Below are 19,265 nucleotides of genomic sequence, written 5' to 3'. Positions count from 1 at the left end.
GGCTGATATAATTAACAAATTTGTTGATTGAAGTCCTTATATGACTGACATGAGTAATTAGGGATTCAAAGTAAACCTTGCTCTTCGAATCCTGTTTTGATTTATCGTGTGTATTTACATGTTTAATTTCATTGTATTAAATACACTGTAACCCTAAACGTTATTTAGTTTATATGAGGATGATGATAATGATGATGATGATATGAATCCGTGTTTGGTTGATTTGATTTGAAATATGGTTTTAAACCGGATTTCAAGTGTTTGCGACATAAATTTTGTTGTTATGTGTATCTATGAAGAAGGTTTTTGGGCTGATATAATTACCAAATTTGTTGATTGAAGTCCTTTATGTGACTGACATAATTAATTAGGTTGTTTGTTTGGCAGAGGTTGAATGTTCATGGTTTTGAATCGACGGTTTTCTTTATGTGACTCCGCTGGTTTGACTTGGGACGTATCCATTAGTTAAGTCTAACACTTTTGTTTGCAAATACACATAAAGAAAGATGTTGTTCGTTTTTCTAAACAAATTTTGGTTGTTGCTTATCATGAACAGATCCACTATAGGTTAATACTTGAACATGTTTCCATCAATTAACATATTTCTGTAGTCATATTTCTTTGTCTGTTTTTTTATCTAATCCTTTTTTTTTATTTTGCAGATAGTTTAATTGCGGTTAAAAAGAAATCCATAAGTGCACAGTTTATACTGTTTAGATGATACATTAAACATAATAAGAATTAACCCTCTGTTGAATTAGCAACCAGTGACAGACTTCTGCTGGAAACATGGATGTGTCGGTGATGTTGTCAAGGAGTGTCATTATATGCTTAGTGATAGCATTTTCTTATACTCCTCGGCAATGTCACCGACCCCTCATAATAATTCCATCAAAAATCTGTCACTGGTTGCTTCTTCAACAGAGGGTTGCTTTTTGTTACGTGAAACTGTATCATCTAAAGTTGGTTCGATGTTGCATACCATCGATTGCGAGTGCACTGTTTTCTTCTTGCAACCTGTTTTGCATCCATGAGAACCACAATACGTATTCTGAACCCTGTCATATTGTGTCATAAGCTTTACATAATATTGATGTTTGCCTACCGAGTTTGATTTACTATTAGGCTGTGATGACTTTGGTAAAAAAAACTTGGTTCGATGTTGCATAGCATGGATGGCGAGTGCGCTATTTTAATCTTGCAACCTGTTATGCAACCATGAGAACCACACTACTTATTCTGAGCCCTTTGTTATTTTGTCATAAGCTATTTTCAATAATTATGTTGGCAACGACGCCCTACCTACTGGCATTTTCGGTATATGAAACTGTAACTTATATTTTATCGTTCCGTCCCGGGTTCGGGTTGCGAATGTTATGTCTTCTGTACAAAAATAAGTAAAATAGATGTTTGAGACGATGGTTCAGGGGTAATGTTGCATTTAGGTTACCAATGTCTGATATTTTCTTTGTCATTAATTTAATCATATTTAGATTTGAATGAAATTATCATTACCATGTTTCATTTTGCCGAAAATTGTGTATAATAACAATTTATTTTGTAATAACATTTGATTTTTCTAATATGTGATGTTTTTTGTAAAAAAAAAAACTGTCTTCAAAGTTGGATATCAAGGAAGGATATTGCCCTGTCTGCTACCATTAGTGTATTACGCAGGCATTAAAGTTCATTTTTGTATATATATGGAACCGACTCAAATTATTATGTTAATATTCCGGCTGTGATTACTTTTGTAAAAAAAAAACAACTTGGTTAAATGTTGCATAGCATGGATGGCGAGAGGGCTGTTTTGTTCTTGCAACCTGTTATGCAGCCATGCGAACCACAATACCTATTCATATCCCTGTGTTAATATGTCATAAGGAATTCATAATATTGATGTTGTCTTTCCCGAGTATGATTTTACGGCTGTGATGAGTTTGTTAAAAAAAAACATGGTTCGATGTTGCATAGCATGGATGGCTAGCGCTCCGTTCTCTTTTTGCAACCTGTTAAGCAGCAGTGAGAACCACAATACCTATTCTGAGCCCTTTGTTAGGTGTTCATAAGGTAATTTTAATAATCATGTTGACAAAGACACCTTACAATACATGCATTTGCGTTATATGGAACTGTAGCTTATATTTTGATCGATCTTTACCGAGTTCGTGTATCGGTTATGATGAATTTGATAAAAAAACTTTGTTCGAGGTTGGATACCAAGGTATGCTATTGCCCTGTTTGCTACCATTCAGGTATTAATCAACTATTATATTTAATTATTTTTTAAGGAATTCATCGTTATTTATTATGTGAAATATTTATTCTGCCTATTTATTTTACCACATTTTAATTATCATCGCATTTTTATTTGATTTGAACTGGCATTTTTTCATTTCAATTTTTTAACTATGCTCTTCATTCGTGATTATTATATGGAAATTATCAATCATCTAAAAATAGATGTAACTGAATTTTATATTTTAATAAAGAATTCATTCCAAATTTTTATTATGATAACAAATTTCTTTTCCATAATTAACCTCCCAACTCCTATTATAAATAACATCTTTTGACATATTACATTGTCATTCACATCGTACTCACACCATTTCTTTCATAACAATGTATCTTTATCATTTTTTATTCATTCTAGTTCAGTATATTTTTATGTTTTCGATTAACATATTGCTTTGATGATTAAACCATAATGTTTTATCTATTATTCAATTGCAGAAATGGAACAGCCTGCTATTACACTTCTCAACAATGTTGATCTTAATGTTGATGATTACACAATCAGAGTCCGTGTTGTCAGATTATGGACAAGACCTGCCTTCAACAATCCTCGAAAAATTTACTGCTAAGACATGATCTTCATGGACCAAGAGGTTTGTTTATATATATTTTAATAACTTATATATATTTATGTATATATAAATACATTATTTTAACTTAACACATTATTATCACCCGTGCTGTTGCAGGGCACCAAAATGCAGGCATTTGTACTCCAAAGAAATGCTACCGTTTATGAGCACCTTTTGAAAGAAAATCAGTGTTTAACTATTCGTAACCCATCTATGGGTGAGAATCGCCAGAAAGTTAAATACGTTCATAGTACGTTGAAGATCAATCTAAATGAGAACACTGTTGTTGAGGCGTACACTGGGCATGTTGGTTCTGAGTGGGGATTCGATTTCACTCCATTTGATTCTATTCTGGAGGATCCAGATGAGGACTTCAAGTCTTTCAAAAGTCCAATTGGTAAATTATATAAATAGATAAGCTGATTTGTTAAAAGTTTTGAATTTCTGTATATATCTTATTTAGTTTCTACTATTTTTATTTTTAGATGTTATTGGGTTTGTTGTGAAGAGCATTCCGGCTGAGGTTAAGAGTGATAGTAACAACGGCAAAGAGGAAAACAAAGTTACTTTTATTCTTGAAGACCTGCAGTACGAATAAATTTGCATATATTTATATCTGTTTTTGTAATTTTACTTTATAATTTTATCTGAAAATAACAAGTTAATAATTAAATCTTTTTTATAGGCACCATCAGATTTTTGTTACACTATGGGATGGTTATGCTGATCAAATTCGAGCATTTGAAAGCAACCATCCAGCGGAAAAGAATGTTGTGGTCGTTATTCAGTTTGGGAAGTACCGGTTTTGGGGAGGTATATTCTATCTGTTCAATGTCAATTTTATTTTACCAATTTTTTTACATCTATTTAAGTTGTCAATTAAGTTACGTGTTATTTAAAACACAGGACATGTCAATGTATCCAATTTGTATACTGTAACTCGAGTGTTCATCAACAGTGACATTCCCGAGATTGTTGACTTTAAGAAAAGGTTTGTTTTCGTAATAAAATTATCTATATTATAGTTGATTTACAAATTAATGTCATTAACTATGTTGTGTGTTATTAGTTTTCTTGCTCAGATTTCTGCTTCAACATCTTCCGGTTATTCTGGGTTGACTTCCTCTCTTATAAAGTCACCCGTTGACGAATATCTCAAAGATTATACATTCAGTACAATTGGAGCTTTAAGCGGAATCGCAGAGGTTAGTTTTACACTTTGTATTTATTTTATAGTCCAGTTATATCTTAATAATTTGTGAAAAGTATGTTTAACTACTCATTGTTGTGCACAGAAAAAGGCTGTTATTATCCTTGGTACAATCAAGAGCTTTGCATCAGAAAGCACATGGTTTTACAATGCCTGTAAATCTTGCACCAAAAAGGTTTTTACAACAACTATTTGCAAGGAGAAGGAGGATGGAAGCGAAGGTTTTGATGAAGTAACAGTGTTGGAATGCCAGACTGATCGTTGTAATCAAAAGACCGTCATCTCAGTTCCCAGGTGAATTTACCACTTTATTTATTTTATTGTCCTCATATTATATTTTTACTGTTAACTAAAACGCTGAGAAATATTTGCAGGATCAAAGTTCCGATACGTGTTCAGGATTGTACCGGGATTGTCACCTTGACGTTGTTTGAACGTGAAGTTGTGAAACTACTCAGTGTTTCTGCAAATCAGCTATTAGAAAACAACATAGAGGTAAATTTACTAATGTATTATACATGACGTATTTCGTTTCTTATGTTGTTATAAACACTGTCAACGTTGTTCATGATCAATTTTTTTACATTTGACTAGCAGTTGGCTAGCGAAGGGAAATTTCCTAAAGAGTTTAATGCTTTGCTAAATCGCAAGTTTGCTTTCAAGATAGCCATAGGTTCTTATAACCTCAAAAACAAAGCAGATGGCTACTCTGTTTCAAAGTTGACTGAAAATCCAGAAATAATGTCTGAGCTTGATCACCATTTTAATGCTATCCAGGTTATTTCTACCTTTAAACTATATTGGTATAAACTATTCTACCTTATATTTATATGTTAACTCATATCTTATAAACGTTATTAAAAACAGCCTGTTGACGAGGAACAGTTAAACGTTGTTTCCGCTGATTCTAATCCAACTGTGAAGGTTCCTGTTAAGGTTTTTGATCTACATTTATTTAATAAATGCTGGAACATTTTGTTGCGTAATTTTTTTATTTCATCTTCTAACCTTTTTATATATTATTGACAGGATTCGGTCTCCCGTACGGGTGAGGATGAGACTCCGATTTCTAAGTTGAATGAGAGCATGTTTACCACCCCATCCGTTCCTGTCAAAAGTAGTTCTGTTTCGATGATGGAAAAGGAACTTAAACGCAATTTGGATGCGGTTTATGAGGCTGATTTTTGTTCTTCCCAGTCCTCTACTAAACCGCGTCAGAGTGATAGCGGCATGGAGGAAGACGCGAATGTGATTGATGGGCTTTTGAAGCCCAAGATCGAGAAGTAGGCGGACAGTATAATAATCATCTCAATGTGTTTGAACAATTTAATTTTCCTCTTATGTTTTCATTATCATTTTGTTTTTTGACATTTCGTTTTCATTGCTTTGTTACCGAATATGCATTCGGTGTATCTTGTGTGGTTTGTTTTCGTTTGATGAATAAGAGATGGTTTTATTAATCAGCCTGTGCATTTTTAATTTCTTTAAAATGATTTGTGGTTTATTGTCATAACTTTGTATATATGACATTAATCATGTTTAATTCCTAAAAAAACAAAAAACAAATCATGCATATTATTGTACTCTATATTAGTTAAAAACTGTTTGTATAAACGGTACTCCGATATATCTATATTTTACTTTTTTTTTATAATGAAGGTCGACTATATTTATTAATATTGTATCATTAATCATCAACTCCGGCAAAAAATATATTTATACAATTAGTTAATGTTATAATTTATTTTATCACATTATCGATTTATATATATATATATATATATATATATATATATTGATATCAGTAACCAGTATTCCGAAAAATTTATTTAACAAAATATCTATTATACATATACAGCTGGACATAACATATTTATTTATTTTAATTTAATGAATGTTAAATTTTAAAATATATTTACTTACATCATGTACCAAACTTTCTTATTTTATGTTTTATAATAGATATGTGATTTGTGAATATGGAAATTGGTCAATCACATACAATATGGAATTTATCTATGTTAATAAATTTTAAAATATATTTACCTACATCATGTACCAAACTTTCTTATTTTATGTTTTATAGTAGATTTGTGATTTGTGAATATGGAAATTGGTCAATCACATACAATATGGAAATTTATCTATGTTAATAAATTTCGAAATTTGAATTGTAATTAGATACATCATTTCCAAACTTAGATAACCACATATATTATAAACTAGTTTAAGAACCCGCGAGGTTCGCGGGTGGACTAAAACACAAATGAATAACTATAATTTATTCAAGTAATCGTTTGAATTAAATAAACGTTCAAGTAATAATCAATTAGTAAACTACAATGAGACAAATAATGTAATATCTCGAGATACATGATGATGCAAATTTGTGTAATATTTAATTATATATACGTTCAAATATTAACATAAATAGTCCAGGCACCCGTGTGTTACACGGGTTACTCAAAGTAATTTTTTTTAAATAGTTTACTCTTACCAATTTCAGTATAGGCTGATTTACAAATCAATTTTTATGGTTTGAAAATTAGTCTATTAGCATTAGGTTTAGTGAGCCCATTTTTTATTATAGTAATTGCATTGTTTATCGTTAAGGCATAAGGGCATATTATTTCAAACTCGAACATGGTACATGAGTTCTAAGAGACGCCACTGTTAACATAAACATTGAAATGAAATAAACGTTCTATTATTTATGTAAATATTAAAATTATATTAAATTATATTTATGTAAACGTTCTAATATACATTAATAACAAAAGAATAGCCTTTTTTCTATTTAAGTGGTCACCAAATCCATCAATCCATAACATGGTTCTTCAAGTCTAAGCCTATCGAACAAACAAAGAAATCAAAGTTATTCAAGTAACATACGTCCTTTAAGTTACAATCACCCCATTAATATGTTGTAAAACAACCTGCCAAATCGATGAAAGTGTTGCCGATCTAAACAAAGTCTCCGTGGCTTTTAAAAAAAAGCTCAATTATTTTGTTTATGAGAAATGATATGATCATCGTCATCATACTCAGTATATTCCACCAATAGCAAAACTTAGGTAGGGTCTAAGGAGGGTAAGACGTAGACAGTCTTACCTCTACCCCGTAGGAATAGGGAGGTTGCTTCCGGTGAGACCCGCGACTCGATAGTCGTTTTGCATCAAGCCTTAGATATAAGCCACATAACACTCAACAACTAAGACAAAGCCCAATTAGTGCATGTACTCTCTTGTTTTTCAGCTATCAACGCCACCACATGATACATGATTAAGCATATATGAGTGATGGAATTGAACCAAATAAATTAGTACAAATGTAATCAAGCAATCTTGAAAATTAGTACAAATGTGTTAACATCATTCAACAATCAACCGTTTTTAACATAACAAAATATAAGATCCTAGTTGAGTCAGTAGAGCCCTCCACTATCTTTGTGTTTCCCTCTTCTGTATACAAATCGACCTTGGACAAAAGAAAGATCCAAGTCATAGAATAAGATAAAAATACTCAACTTTGAATCATCCAATAAAGGAGAGGTATGCAATGTCTTTTGGAGGATTCTTAGATACGCCCACTTTATCATCGTCAAAAATCATCCATCTTCCTTTGTACGCGTGTGCAACATAAAACCACTTTATCATCGCTAAAAAACATAGTGACTCAATAACCCAATGAGTCGTGTCTGACCATAACAATGTTAATATTCCCCATCTAATGTTTCCAAAAGTACGAAAAAACTCGTAAGTATGAGAATCTAACTTCCATCCCCATGAGATCATCTAGCATCCACACTACTTGATGTAGCAGCATCTGGCCTAGATGCAGCGAAACTCTGGTTAAATATCCAATCTGGTGTTATCTCAATGTCATCACCCTATATTAGATAGAAATATGATGGGACTTGAACAGCTTGGAGCTAGATAAGAGCATTGCAACTTCAAAACTTAAAATTCTATAACCCAAGCAAGTCATGAAGTGATGAAAATGGTTACATGAGTTCTATGCTCGGCTCGATTCAAGGCCAATCTCAAGTAACTCAATTGCAGCTCAGCTCGTTGACAAACCTATATATCATATTTTTACCACATAAAACATGAACCAGTTGAAAATGGTTAAACACAAAATCGATTAAAAAACATTAAATTAAAATATAGAACTTACTTGGAGCTTGGTTTAGCAACATTCAAGAATATTCTCTTGGGTGCAACTTCCGCTTGCTTTCTGTTTGTGATATGTACCACAGACTCATCTTCATCCCCCGTCGCACCCTGCAATTGCTTGTCTGAAGTAGATAAAACACTTCATCAACCATTTCACATTAACAGCAGATTTATTTTTTTTTATTTAACCTATGCAGGTCAGCAATGGTTATCCCCTCACCGACTTTTACCACTTTTATCTGTCATGGGAGTGGTAGTGTCAGTCCTTGGAGTACCAATAAACCTCCCACCTTTCTTATGTATATTCGCCTTCAGAGTGGGTGATATATTGGTCCCCCACATTCTGAAGCTTTTGAACCTCTTAGAGCACTCTATCCTCCTATGTGTTACATCTCAATCAACGGTGGGTCCGAAAGCGTCTCAATCATAAAAGGTACAACGAAATAAATATATACATAAAAATAAACTTTACAAAAACATATTCAGTAAAAAATAGGCACTTCAGATAGCCACGAATAGAAAATGATTACACAAACAATGTAAGAATAAGTGTAGGAACACACATACTTGAAGCCCGTGAAGGTGCTGAACTGCTGATACAAACTGGTGCTTTCTGGTGGAATTGGAAATAGATGAGTTTGGCACCCATTGAATGAATCAAGTCTCAACTATAATGATATAGGGTTCAACTGCATACATTTACGTTAATTAACACTAAAAACCTGTACTCTACACTTCAATCATCAAATGAAAAAGAAAACTAAAAATAGAACCTCACTTAATATGTTCATTAACAGAAGCTTTAACCACATCAGCATATTTTCATATTTCTGGTGAGCAAGAGACTTTTGAGGAACCGATGGAACCAGATTAAGATCTTTCTTAACCTCCTCAAAGTTCACCTAAGAACAAAAAAAGAAAATGGCCAGATCGCAACAATAGGCTCCACAAAACCCAAAATTTAGGCTAAACCCCTAATATTAATTCCCGTTAGTGGTAATAGTTAGTTAAATTTTTGGGAGAACGAAAGTGGGCAAACTTATGTGGCCCAAAATCCTGATAAGGGTACCAAAATAACAAAAAACTACCAGGGCCTATAAAGAGGTTGCCGTACACCAGCAATGGACCAGAGAAGCTAGAAAAACTTAACCCCCTAATAGAAGCCCATAACCTCAAAATATATCTGCTGAAAGCTAACGCAGTATCCCCCAACATCTTAGAACCGCCAAAAAAAAAAATAAGTATCTACCAAGAACTAACAGAAGCAACCAACCCAAAACACCCAAATCGTTGCCACCTGAAGACCAAAACCCAATTCTTGCCACCTTTAAATTTCACCCTCCCATAAATTAAAATGCAGTATGTGCAAAGAAGAACGGAACAAACGACCGATATGCATAAACGCATGACGCAAAGTCAGCCACCGAACTGTTAGAACATCAAAACACAAAAAAAAAATATGAGTGAGGAGACATAAATTTGAATAGATACACCAAATAAAAGTTAAACATGTTTTTTAGTATGAATCTATTTCATGTCACATAAATAGTCTCCTACATATTACCAACTAATCTAGAGCCATGACCAAGTTTGGTATGTGCATAATAGCCTTTAATTTGCATCTTTTAAGCCAGCCTTTAATAGGGTGTCCATTTTTTTTATAGAATATAGTGTTGGATTCTATAAAAGCCCAGTGCAATAAGCTATTAATATAAGAAAAAGTTAAGTAGGCTTAAATTTCTAAACATGTAATTAGAATAGTAATATAAACCTGTGGCGTAGTTTGTATTAGCATTAGTTGATGCAAGAATAATATCTCCAACAATGGTTGCTTGTATGATTTGTGCAGTTATATCTTTATATCCTTGTTGGCCTGAAAATTTTGATAACGGGATAATGGCCAAATATACAAAACACCAAATAACTCTTAAAAAGTAATGACAATTTCAACTACAACAGCATAAAAAAATTAAAGAAAGTAAATTATGCTAGGTTGTTAATCATATCTAAAAACTTTACCATCATGTTAGACCCAAATGTGAACTCAGTTAGCAACGCTCCACTTTCTGTGTCATATCTCAAAGTAAACCGTTCTTTTGAAGTAGGGGTGTTCAGTTCGTGGTTACCTTTCACAGTCAGTTTAAAAATTAAAAAAGTTCAGCTAAAAGGTAATAATAAATAAAGTAGACTAAATTCTTACTTCCATCAGTTGCACAATGAAGTTGATAAGCTTATGCTTCTGCATCTCTTCGGTAACAAAAGCATTGCATACATGATGCTAAATATCAAACACTCCTTAATTCAAAGATATTGGTCAAGCATTTCACTCAGGACAGTAAACAACTGATAGCTACAAACCTTTGAATTTGTTGTCATGGTAATCTGCCAGCTCTTCTTTAACACGTATAAAAATCTGTATTTTCCACCCAATCCCATTTTAAGTGGTACACAACCCTTTTTACGACCTCCAGGTCATCTACAACATATGTGTAAACCCAGTATTGCAACAAAATAGCAAAGTATGGTAGTTTCAAATATCAAGTATGCTACAGAGCCACTTCTAAGGAAGGCTGCTAGGATTTACACCAGTTTGTAAAAGCCTCCATTTCACACATCTATCCCAACAAACCCAATCTTCATTCACTACTGCAACCAAGTTACAACACCGTATCAGAAACAGGCCCATCATTTTCTGTTGTAGGCAAGCCCGGGCCAACTGGACCCACTACTAACAAAGATGGTTGGACCTTTCTTTTCGAGTCTCTCTTTCGACAAAACATCACTTTCTATAGTGTCTTTTTCAATAACTCTATAGACCTTTGGTTTGTCACCAAAGGCTTCTCCTTAAACGCCATGTTATCTCCAACTTCAAGTTTAGGATCAAGTTATCTAAAGAAAATTTTATACGTCTCTCACATTTCCATTACTGTTTTTAAGATCTTCTAATGTAGACACATATATGTTCTATTTTTAGATGAAAAATCATCATTCTTTAAACCATTTTCCAAGCATAGTATTGTTTGAATGGATAATGGTTTCAGATCAAGTTTAGGATCAAGTTATCTAAAACAATAAATCGATTATTATATATGTCTGAATGGATAATGGTTTCGGATACACTATGACACTTAGACAAAACTATGATTTTGAATTTCGGATAACTAAATAAGCTTTAAACCACAAATATAGGAAAACAAACATCATAACTTAATGAAAACTGTATCAAATCATACACCACCAACTTAGTAATAAAAACAAAAAATGATTAACTTATTCGACTTTGAAATCATATAATTGCAATTAAAACCCTAAAACACAACAAAAAACGGCTGCTGCTAATCAAGAAATAAGACTACACGAAGACAACAATTAAAACCCTAAAAAAAACATAATCCGCCAAACATCATAATCGTCTATTACAAATCCTAATGAACAAACTGTAAACAAAAACAACATCAATCGGCGTTTCACTTTCAATATTGAGTATCGACGGTCAATGTATTCATCAACAAATGGAATCAAAAACATAGAATCAATAAACAACAAAACCGTTAATGAATCGTTCAATCAACCATAAAAGAAGAAGATATCAGGATCATTACCATCGATGATGATCACTATTGACTATTTGAAGATTGAATAAACCTCGTCACACAGGATATAATCAGAGCGAAGGAAGGCGAATCAGCGATTTAGGGTTTCGGAGTATGATGAACGATTATGTGAGAATGAGAGAGAGAGAGAGAGAGAGAGTATAGAAAAGCGTATGTGAGAAGCCAACTTTAACCAAGCCCTATTAGCTACGCCATGTTGAATCAATTGGAGCGGGGGGTACAATCAAAGTGAAATAGGGAAGTGAATCGACCCATTGCCGCCCAAAGAAGAAATCTGTCTACTATTAACTTGACAGGTGGCAAAAAATGGTTTAAGGATATGCCAAGTGGCCAAAATTGTTTTGTTTTAATATAAGTAATAGATAGCATTCTCCTACCTTTTGTTTCATACACATCCAAACTTCTCACATTCTTTCATCCATACTCACACAAAGGTATCAGTAGTATGGATGTTCTTATAATTTGTCGATTTATATTATTTTATAAGTAATAAGTTATATAAATCGGTTGTATAATTCGAAATTTGATTACATAATTCTTATCAATTGATTCTTTTCACATATTTTGTAGGATGCAACGTCTTGAATTTGAAATGTTTGCTAACGAAATCCTATCAAGGTTACCAACAAAGTGTGTTGGTAGATTAAGATGTGTTTCCAGACAATGGCGATACGAATTGTCGTCAAAATTGTTTGCGATTATTCATTATCACCGTACGGCTAAATATGAAGATCCAAAGGTTATCACGCTGACCAACTCATCAATTGATCTTCTTAACCTGATTAATGGAAATGTAGACATTTCTTCAAAGAAGACTATTTCATTCCCTGTTGACACCTGTCTTTCAAATCTAACAATTCTTGCATCTGAATATGGTCTTTTGCTGATCTCCGTCCATTGGTTACCGAACGAATTGATTCTTTGGAATCCAACAACTAACAAATTTAAGAATTTGTGTGACAAGAAACCCAAACATTTTTTCGATTTTAAGACAGATGCAGTTGGGATTTATATTGATTCATCTAACGATGTTAAAATATTACTTCTTCAACGTCGTATGGATCATATTGTACCGCGTGTTTATTCTCGGAAGACATGTGAATGGAAAACTTTAACTTTCATGAAAGATCCGGATTTAGGTTCACTCTTCTTATATTGGTTGTCTTCCGGAGCTTTTTGCAATAAAGTTTTATATTTTCCATCTGCACACTATTGGACGCCTGCTAAAAGTTATACGATTGCTTTTGATGTGGAATCTGAAACTTTCTCGAAGTTTCCAATACCCCAATCTACCAATGTTATTGGTCGCCAAAGAAGTTTTCTCAAACTCCGCAACACACTTCATATGTTTATTGTTTTAGAGACCCCTGAAACAATCGTGAAGCTATATAAATTTCAAGATGACTTATGGTCAGAAGTGTTGTCTTTTTCAAACGTAAAGTTATTTTTCTCATATGAGGCATGGCGTAACAATTTAGATGAGAACAAAGGTGACACTTGGTCTGTTGAGATCGATCGGTGTGGTATTATGGACATACAAATTGGAATGAAGGAGTCTCAATACTTAGGAGACGTTGTGACATATAAAGGACTACACAATGTAGCATCGTTTGAAGAGACCGTTGTCTCACCTATTTAGTATTGATAAATTGATGTTACATTTATTTTTTTATTTAATATTTATATTAACAGTTGAGTAAATGGTTGCATTTCCAATTTTCCAAAGAATATAAATATTTTAATGTTTACTCATTTCCTACTTTTTTAATCAAACACGCGGCATCCGAATTCAATGAACCCGACCCGCCCTTTAAAAAAATGGACCGTATATAATTCTATTTTTGTGAAAAATCTACACAAAATCTTAGTTGTCTGTATTTCTTCTACACGTAAACCAAGAAACCCTCTTGATCTTCAACAACTTCATCCAAACTTCATCACAATCTTCTTAGGTAATCTCTATGGTTTTGATATCTCATCTCTTTGTTGTGTATATTGTTCATGTAATTTAATTTAAATTTTCGATTCCGTATCCGGTTTTGTTTCTATATCTTCATTCTTATACAAGGATCTTATGTTTTTTTTATTTTTGTTTCTGATTCTGGTTAAACCGTAAACCTAAAACACTCTCGAGATTGTTTTTGAATGTTTCTGATTAGATAAGGATACATGGTTTTTATTGTCCGTATATACATTGGGGATGTTGTTGGGTCAAAACCTAATGGTATGCTAAGATAAGGTGATTTTAGTAATGCATTTTGTTTTGATTAGGTTGACTGTTAATTTTATGGTGTATGAATAAAAATTGTATTTTAGTAATTGATTTTTTTATTCCGTATTTGAAGATCCTGTTTGAGCTTCTAAATTTGTACTCTTATGTTTTGATGGTTTAAATATAAATCTTTTCGTGTCATGTTCAAGGCATACGTTGAAAGCTGAAATGGTTTATGGATTCGTTGCTCGTGTCCGTGACAATGTCAGAACATCGTTGGTTAGTATTAATTCTATAACAATTATGGACAACAATAATATTTTTTTATAATAATTTCTCTGTCATTATTCATCTTATCGTATACTTACTATTGGCATTGCCTACTGTGTTGGTTTATAGAAACTTCCCGAATTATATCACGAGTGGATTAAAACATTCAACTACCCGGACAAGAATGCTGTCATCCGCACTGTTGATGGGAGGATTTTTAAAGTAAAAATTATTAAGATTGCAGGCGCATATTTTCTTTATAACGGGTGGGTTGATATGGTCACCTCTTTGAAGTTACCATCAAATTCCTGGTTAGTTTTCCAGTTCGAAGAATCTTTATCTTCTTTTCGACTTATCTACTTTTACCAAGACATATCTCTTGCGCCGTCTGAGTATTTCTACTACCTACCTGGAGGATCAAAGGATCGAGATAATTGCATGGTACCTATCAATTTTAACTTATATTTGTTTAACATTTGAATTTATATATGTTCAAAGTGTACTGATATATGTTTCCGTATCACGTGTAGTATGTGGATAGGATGTTTGTTCATCACAAGATGTTAAATACTTTTCCGAGATATCCTGCTGTGGTACGGTCGTCCGGTAATCGTAAATGGTTCGTCCGTATGGAAGTTTTTGACGATGAACTGTATATTACAACTGGCTGGAGTCGGATCAAATCTGAGATGTCTATTACTGATCATCATTTGGTGGTTTTTGAAATGGTTGATTTGAGGACCTATGAGATGAGTGTTTTCTGTTGGAAACCTGCGCTGTTAACTTTACCACCGGAACTACACTCTATAAAAAAAGAACATACAGATGAGGTGATTGAAGTTTCTGATGATGACTTGCCTAATCCGATTCATGTAGTTGGTGTTGAAGGAAATCCGGATGACGAAGTACCGGTTGTATTTCGCGTGGACAATCATTATGTAAGTTTGTGATTTTTTCCTTTTCATAATACTAATGTATGTTGTCTTTTGTATTCCTTATAATTGGATCATCCCTGTTTAAGCAATTAATTTATTACATTGTTGTATTTTTTTTCGTAGCGCCTGAAAAAGAAGTGGGCACAATTGCACGGTTTGGATAAGATGGATTTGATTATCAAGGACTCCGCTGGTTTGACTTGGGACGTATCCATTGGTGTCGAGCACTCTCAAGGATGTCCGCGCTACAACGTGACTGGTATGAATCATTTTGTTCGAGACAAACAGTTGGCAAGGGATTCTGAGTTTCATATGGTTTATGTCAAAAGTAAAGGTATGTTGATTTACCATTGAGGCGGTCAAGGTAGATGGCATGTGTTGGTGGTAAAAAACAGTATAATGATCTTTACATTTTGGTGGTTAGAAACAGTGGAATTATGCTTTGGTTTATTGTTATTTTAGTACCAGTAACTGTTTTTCTTGGTCCGCTGCTTTAGTTTCAGCAACGATATGTTAGCTTACTAAGTTTTGCATGTTATGTACATGTTTTGGTATCTTTGTTAACCAACTTTCTTGATCATGTTTTGTAAATACTTTAACGTTAGTAATTTGTTTATTTCAATCATGATGGTCAAAAACTAATTTTTCATTTGTGTTGCTGTGTTTCTTAAAATTAAATTTAATAAACATTTGGTTAAATTACGAATTTTAACTTATACCTGTAATTACATTTAATTAGTAAACATTATTATATAATATTAGTTTTATTGTATCTTGCCAAGTTAAGGTTTATGCTCAAGAACTGCCAATTTCAATTATCATTCAAAAGATATTGTACACACTTTTTTAAAGTCTTTAATTTTGGTAAGTTATTCTTCTTAACTATGGAAATTGATTATGATCAACCTAATCAATTTTCATTCTTTATTACCAAATAATATTATTGATTAAGATCCATTCAAAAAAAAATTGATCATTCAAAAGCATTATTTGTTATATTTATTAATTTATATTTATATGTTAACTCATTCGTTAAGAATAATTATGATCTTTCGAAAAGTTTTATTTTGTATATATTACCAAATAAAATATATTACCAAATAATATGATCTGTTTGTATAAATTTAATATAGTAATATCTAAATTTCAAACAGAATATTGTACTCTTATTTGAAAGAAATAAACGGATTTAGCTTTCTAAAAAAGAAATTATCGTTTCCATTTTGTTATCACATATTCCCATCATATATCAAACCCATTTATATTTCATACATATTTGTTAATATATTATACTCACTGATTTATATTACTTCCATTTATAATTTTATTTTTCCTATAAGTAACAACAACATTTCTCTCCAATACATATAAAATTATTTCTTATTTTTGTGTTTCTTCAAGAAGGTATTATCAAAATAGCTTTTTTTAATACCCATTGTCTTTTGATGTATGAATAATAATTTTGTTAATTCGATTATTATATGTGTATATTCTTGATAGGTTTGTTCGTATCATGGATAATATCCCGTTCGATTTGTTGCTCATGGAAATTTTTTTTAGGCTCCCTCTCAAATCAGTTGGTCGGTTCAGAACTGTATGTAAAGATTGGTATGAAGCACTAACAAGTTTTGACTTTCTCATTAAGCATTCGACCCGCGTTAGTAATAGATTGGTAATATTTTTTTGTCGTATGCAAAAAATAATAAATATAAAGTGATATTTATAATTATTTTTAAATTTAACACTAATTATAGTAATTGTCAAAAATATTTCCTTTTTTTTTTACCAGGAAGAACTTCTTGAAGAAGGCATTAATCCGGATCCTTAACTTATTTGATAATATGAGTTGGACTCTTATTTTTATTTATGGATGATAATCGCACTTATTTCTTTTCTTTAATTGCGCACAATGTTCGGTGTTTTGTTTTATTTCATTATCTTAATAAAATAAAATGTGATGAATTTATTATATCCGAATTGTTATTTATATTTGTTTTCCTCTATTTTTATGTATCATTTGTGGTCACAAATCCTTATTGCTAAAATACATGATTGGTATCTAATTATACCTACAAATTTTTATTTATAAATGTATTATATCAGATGTAATATGTAAGATATGAGATTTAACCGTAACTTAATTATTGTTAATTATAACGTTCCATAATTTTAAAATTTGAATTAGGTAGGTAGGAAACATATGTTATTTGTATTTAAATTTATAAAATTTAACAACCTTATAAACAAAAAGATTTTAAAGGATTGACTATATTTAACGTTTACAAAGTCTTGCTAATTTCCTTAAGAAATATGGTAATGAAAATTACCTTCTTATTCAATAATAGATATACCTAATGTTATTATACACAATTTTCGGCAAACTAATATATGGTAATAATAAGAATTTCCTTCTAAATAAAATATGATAAAAATAATGAAAATAAAATATCAGACATTGGTAACCTAAAGCCATCATTACCCCTCAACCATCATCTCAATCATCTATTTCACTCTTTATTTTTATTTTTATCATAATAATATTTTGGTAGTTCTTGGAGAAACCCATTGTCATCTACACAAGATCAAGTTCCGGGATATCATAATTTCGTTTCATCAGATCCTAACCGGTAAGTTAACCGCTTTTAATCTATGTTTATACGTTTATTTTGTATGGCTGGAACTTTGTAATAATTTGTTCAATCATAATGCTAATAAAGATTTCCGTATTTTGATTTACATCTACATATATGCATGTTATTTGATCTGAAATTGTTTTGTTCTACATATCTTTTTAGTTAATATTGTCTTAAAAATTATGATGTATTTAGTTATTTACATTACAGTTGATTTAATCATTTTTCAGATGACTTTTTTTTATGTCTGTATGGATGTAAGGATGTAGTTCGTTGAACTTTTCTAAAATGAATTATTACGATTAATCTGGAATTATAGTATCATTTGCAGATGTTCGAGTATTCTTGCATTTATGGTTATTAACGAAAGTAATTTTGAAGTTTGTATGCGATAAGTTTCATAAACTACATGTTTAAATATCATTAACCTTTACTCTAAAACCTGGGTTATAACTTGAAACTGTATTTTTTTTATCATGCTTAGTATCCTCTCGGAATTATTTTTGTTTTATTTGAGATGTTAGATGTTAGATGTTTGATGAGTATTTTCAGATTTTATAGTGTCTTGAATTATTTTTTATTGTTTTTTATAAGTAATTATAAATTATTTTTTGATATTCGGATTCTACTGTTTGAATCTTATTTAGTATAAAAAAGTGGTTTTATTATTGTAATATGTCGGTTCCATAAACTGCTTCTTTGATTGTAGTTATTCATTTGAATAATTTTTTTTTATATGATGAATATGTATCGATATTTAAGAACATTGATATTGTTCACTTTCAGTAAACTGTTGTTGTAGTTCAATTGCTGTTTTTGTTCATAATGGGAGACAATTCCGATGATGAGGTTGTTGAAGTATCTCGTGATGAGTACCTTCATAAACTAGACGAGGTAATCTTCTGTTATCTGTATATACATTATTCCTTAATAGTTATCTATCACTAATGTTTTGCATACTGTCCTTTATAGGCCATACGTAAAGATTATGGCTTCATTTTCTCACATGAAGAACCAAATGTCCACCAGGTAAACGTATACTTATATATATGTGTATGTACACATAAAATTCATATTAATTTCAACATTCAGATGTAAGTATAAACATTAGGTATGTTAATGAAAAATGTGTCATTGAAACAGGATCTTTGCATTCAAGATCAGAATGCTATTACCATAAAGGATGGACTTGGAGAACCAAGTAATGTTAAACAACATGACGTTTATTGCACTTCCAAGGGGGTTATAGATGAAGTTTCCCCATCTCTCACAAGAGATGTAAGTGTATGAAGTTATACAATTAATATTAATTTGTTCACATTAATATGTTATATTTTTTAAAACAA

At 31.7% G+C, this 19,265-nt stretch overlaps 2 protein-coding genes and 1 long non-coding RNA gene across 3 annotated transcripts; 2 read left to right on the top strand and 1 right to left on the bottom strand.

Moving 5' to 3' along the window:
* The first annotated feature begins 3,234 nt into the window (after nt 1–3,234).
* LOC118487433 lies at nt 3,235–3,895 on the top strand. Its single transcript, XM_035984275.1, has 4 exons — nt 3,235–3,247; nt 3,356–3,458; nt 3,556–3,683; nt 3,777–3,895. The coding sequence occupies exons 1-4, from the start codon at nt 3,235–3,237 to the stop codon at nt 3,893–3,895; spliced, it is 363 nt and encodes a 120-aa protein (XP_035840168.1).
* A 3,464-nt stretch (nt 3,896–7,359) lies between these two features.
* On the bottom strand, nt 7,360–9,207 carry LOC110894247. Its single transcript, XR_002566225.2, has 4 exons — nt 9,034–9,207; nt 8,823–8,944; nt 8,257–8,363; nt 7,360–8,159 (listed from the first exon to the last, which is right to left on the bottom strand). It is a non-coding gene; the product is annotated as an uncharacterized LOC110894247 (long non-coding RNA).
* A 3,233-nt stretch (nt 9,208–12,440) lies between these two features.
* On the top strand, nt 12,441–13,508 carry LOC110892507 (F-box/kelch-repeat protein At3g23880-like). Its single transcript, XM_022139666.2, has one exon. The coding sequence runs from the start codon at nt 12,441–12,443 to the stop codon at nt 13,506–13,508; it is 1,068 nt and encodes a 355-aa protein (XP_021995358.2).
* The last annotated feature ends 5,757 nt before the right edge of the window (nt 13,509–19,265 follow it).

This window comes from Helianthus annuus, chromosome 15 (assembly GCF_002127325.2).
Source record: "Helianthus annuus cultivar XRQ/B chromosome 15, HanXRQr2.0-SUNRISE, whole genome shotgun sequence".
In the NCBI taxonomy this organism is placed as follows: Eukaryota; Viridiplantae; Streptophyta; class Magnoliopsida; order Asterales; family Asteraceae; genus Helianthus; species Helianthus annuus.
This window is presented reverse-complemented; position numbering and strand designations above follow the sequence as displayed.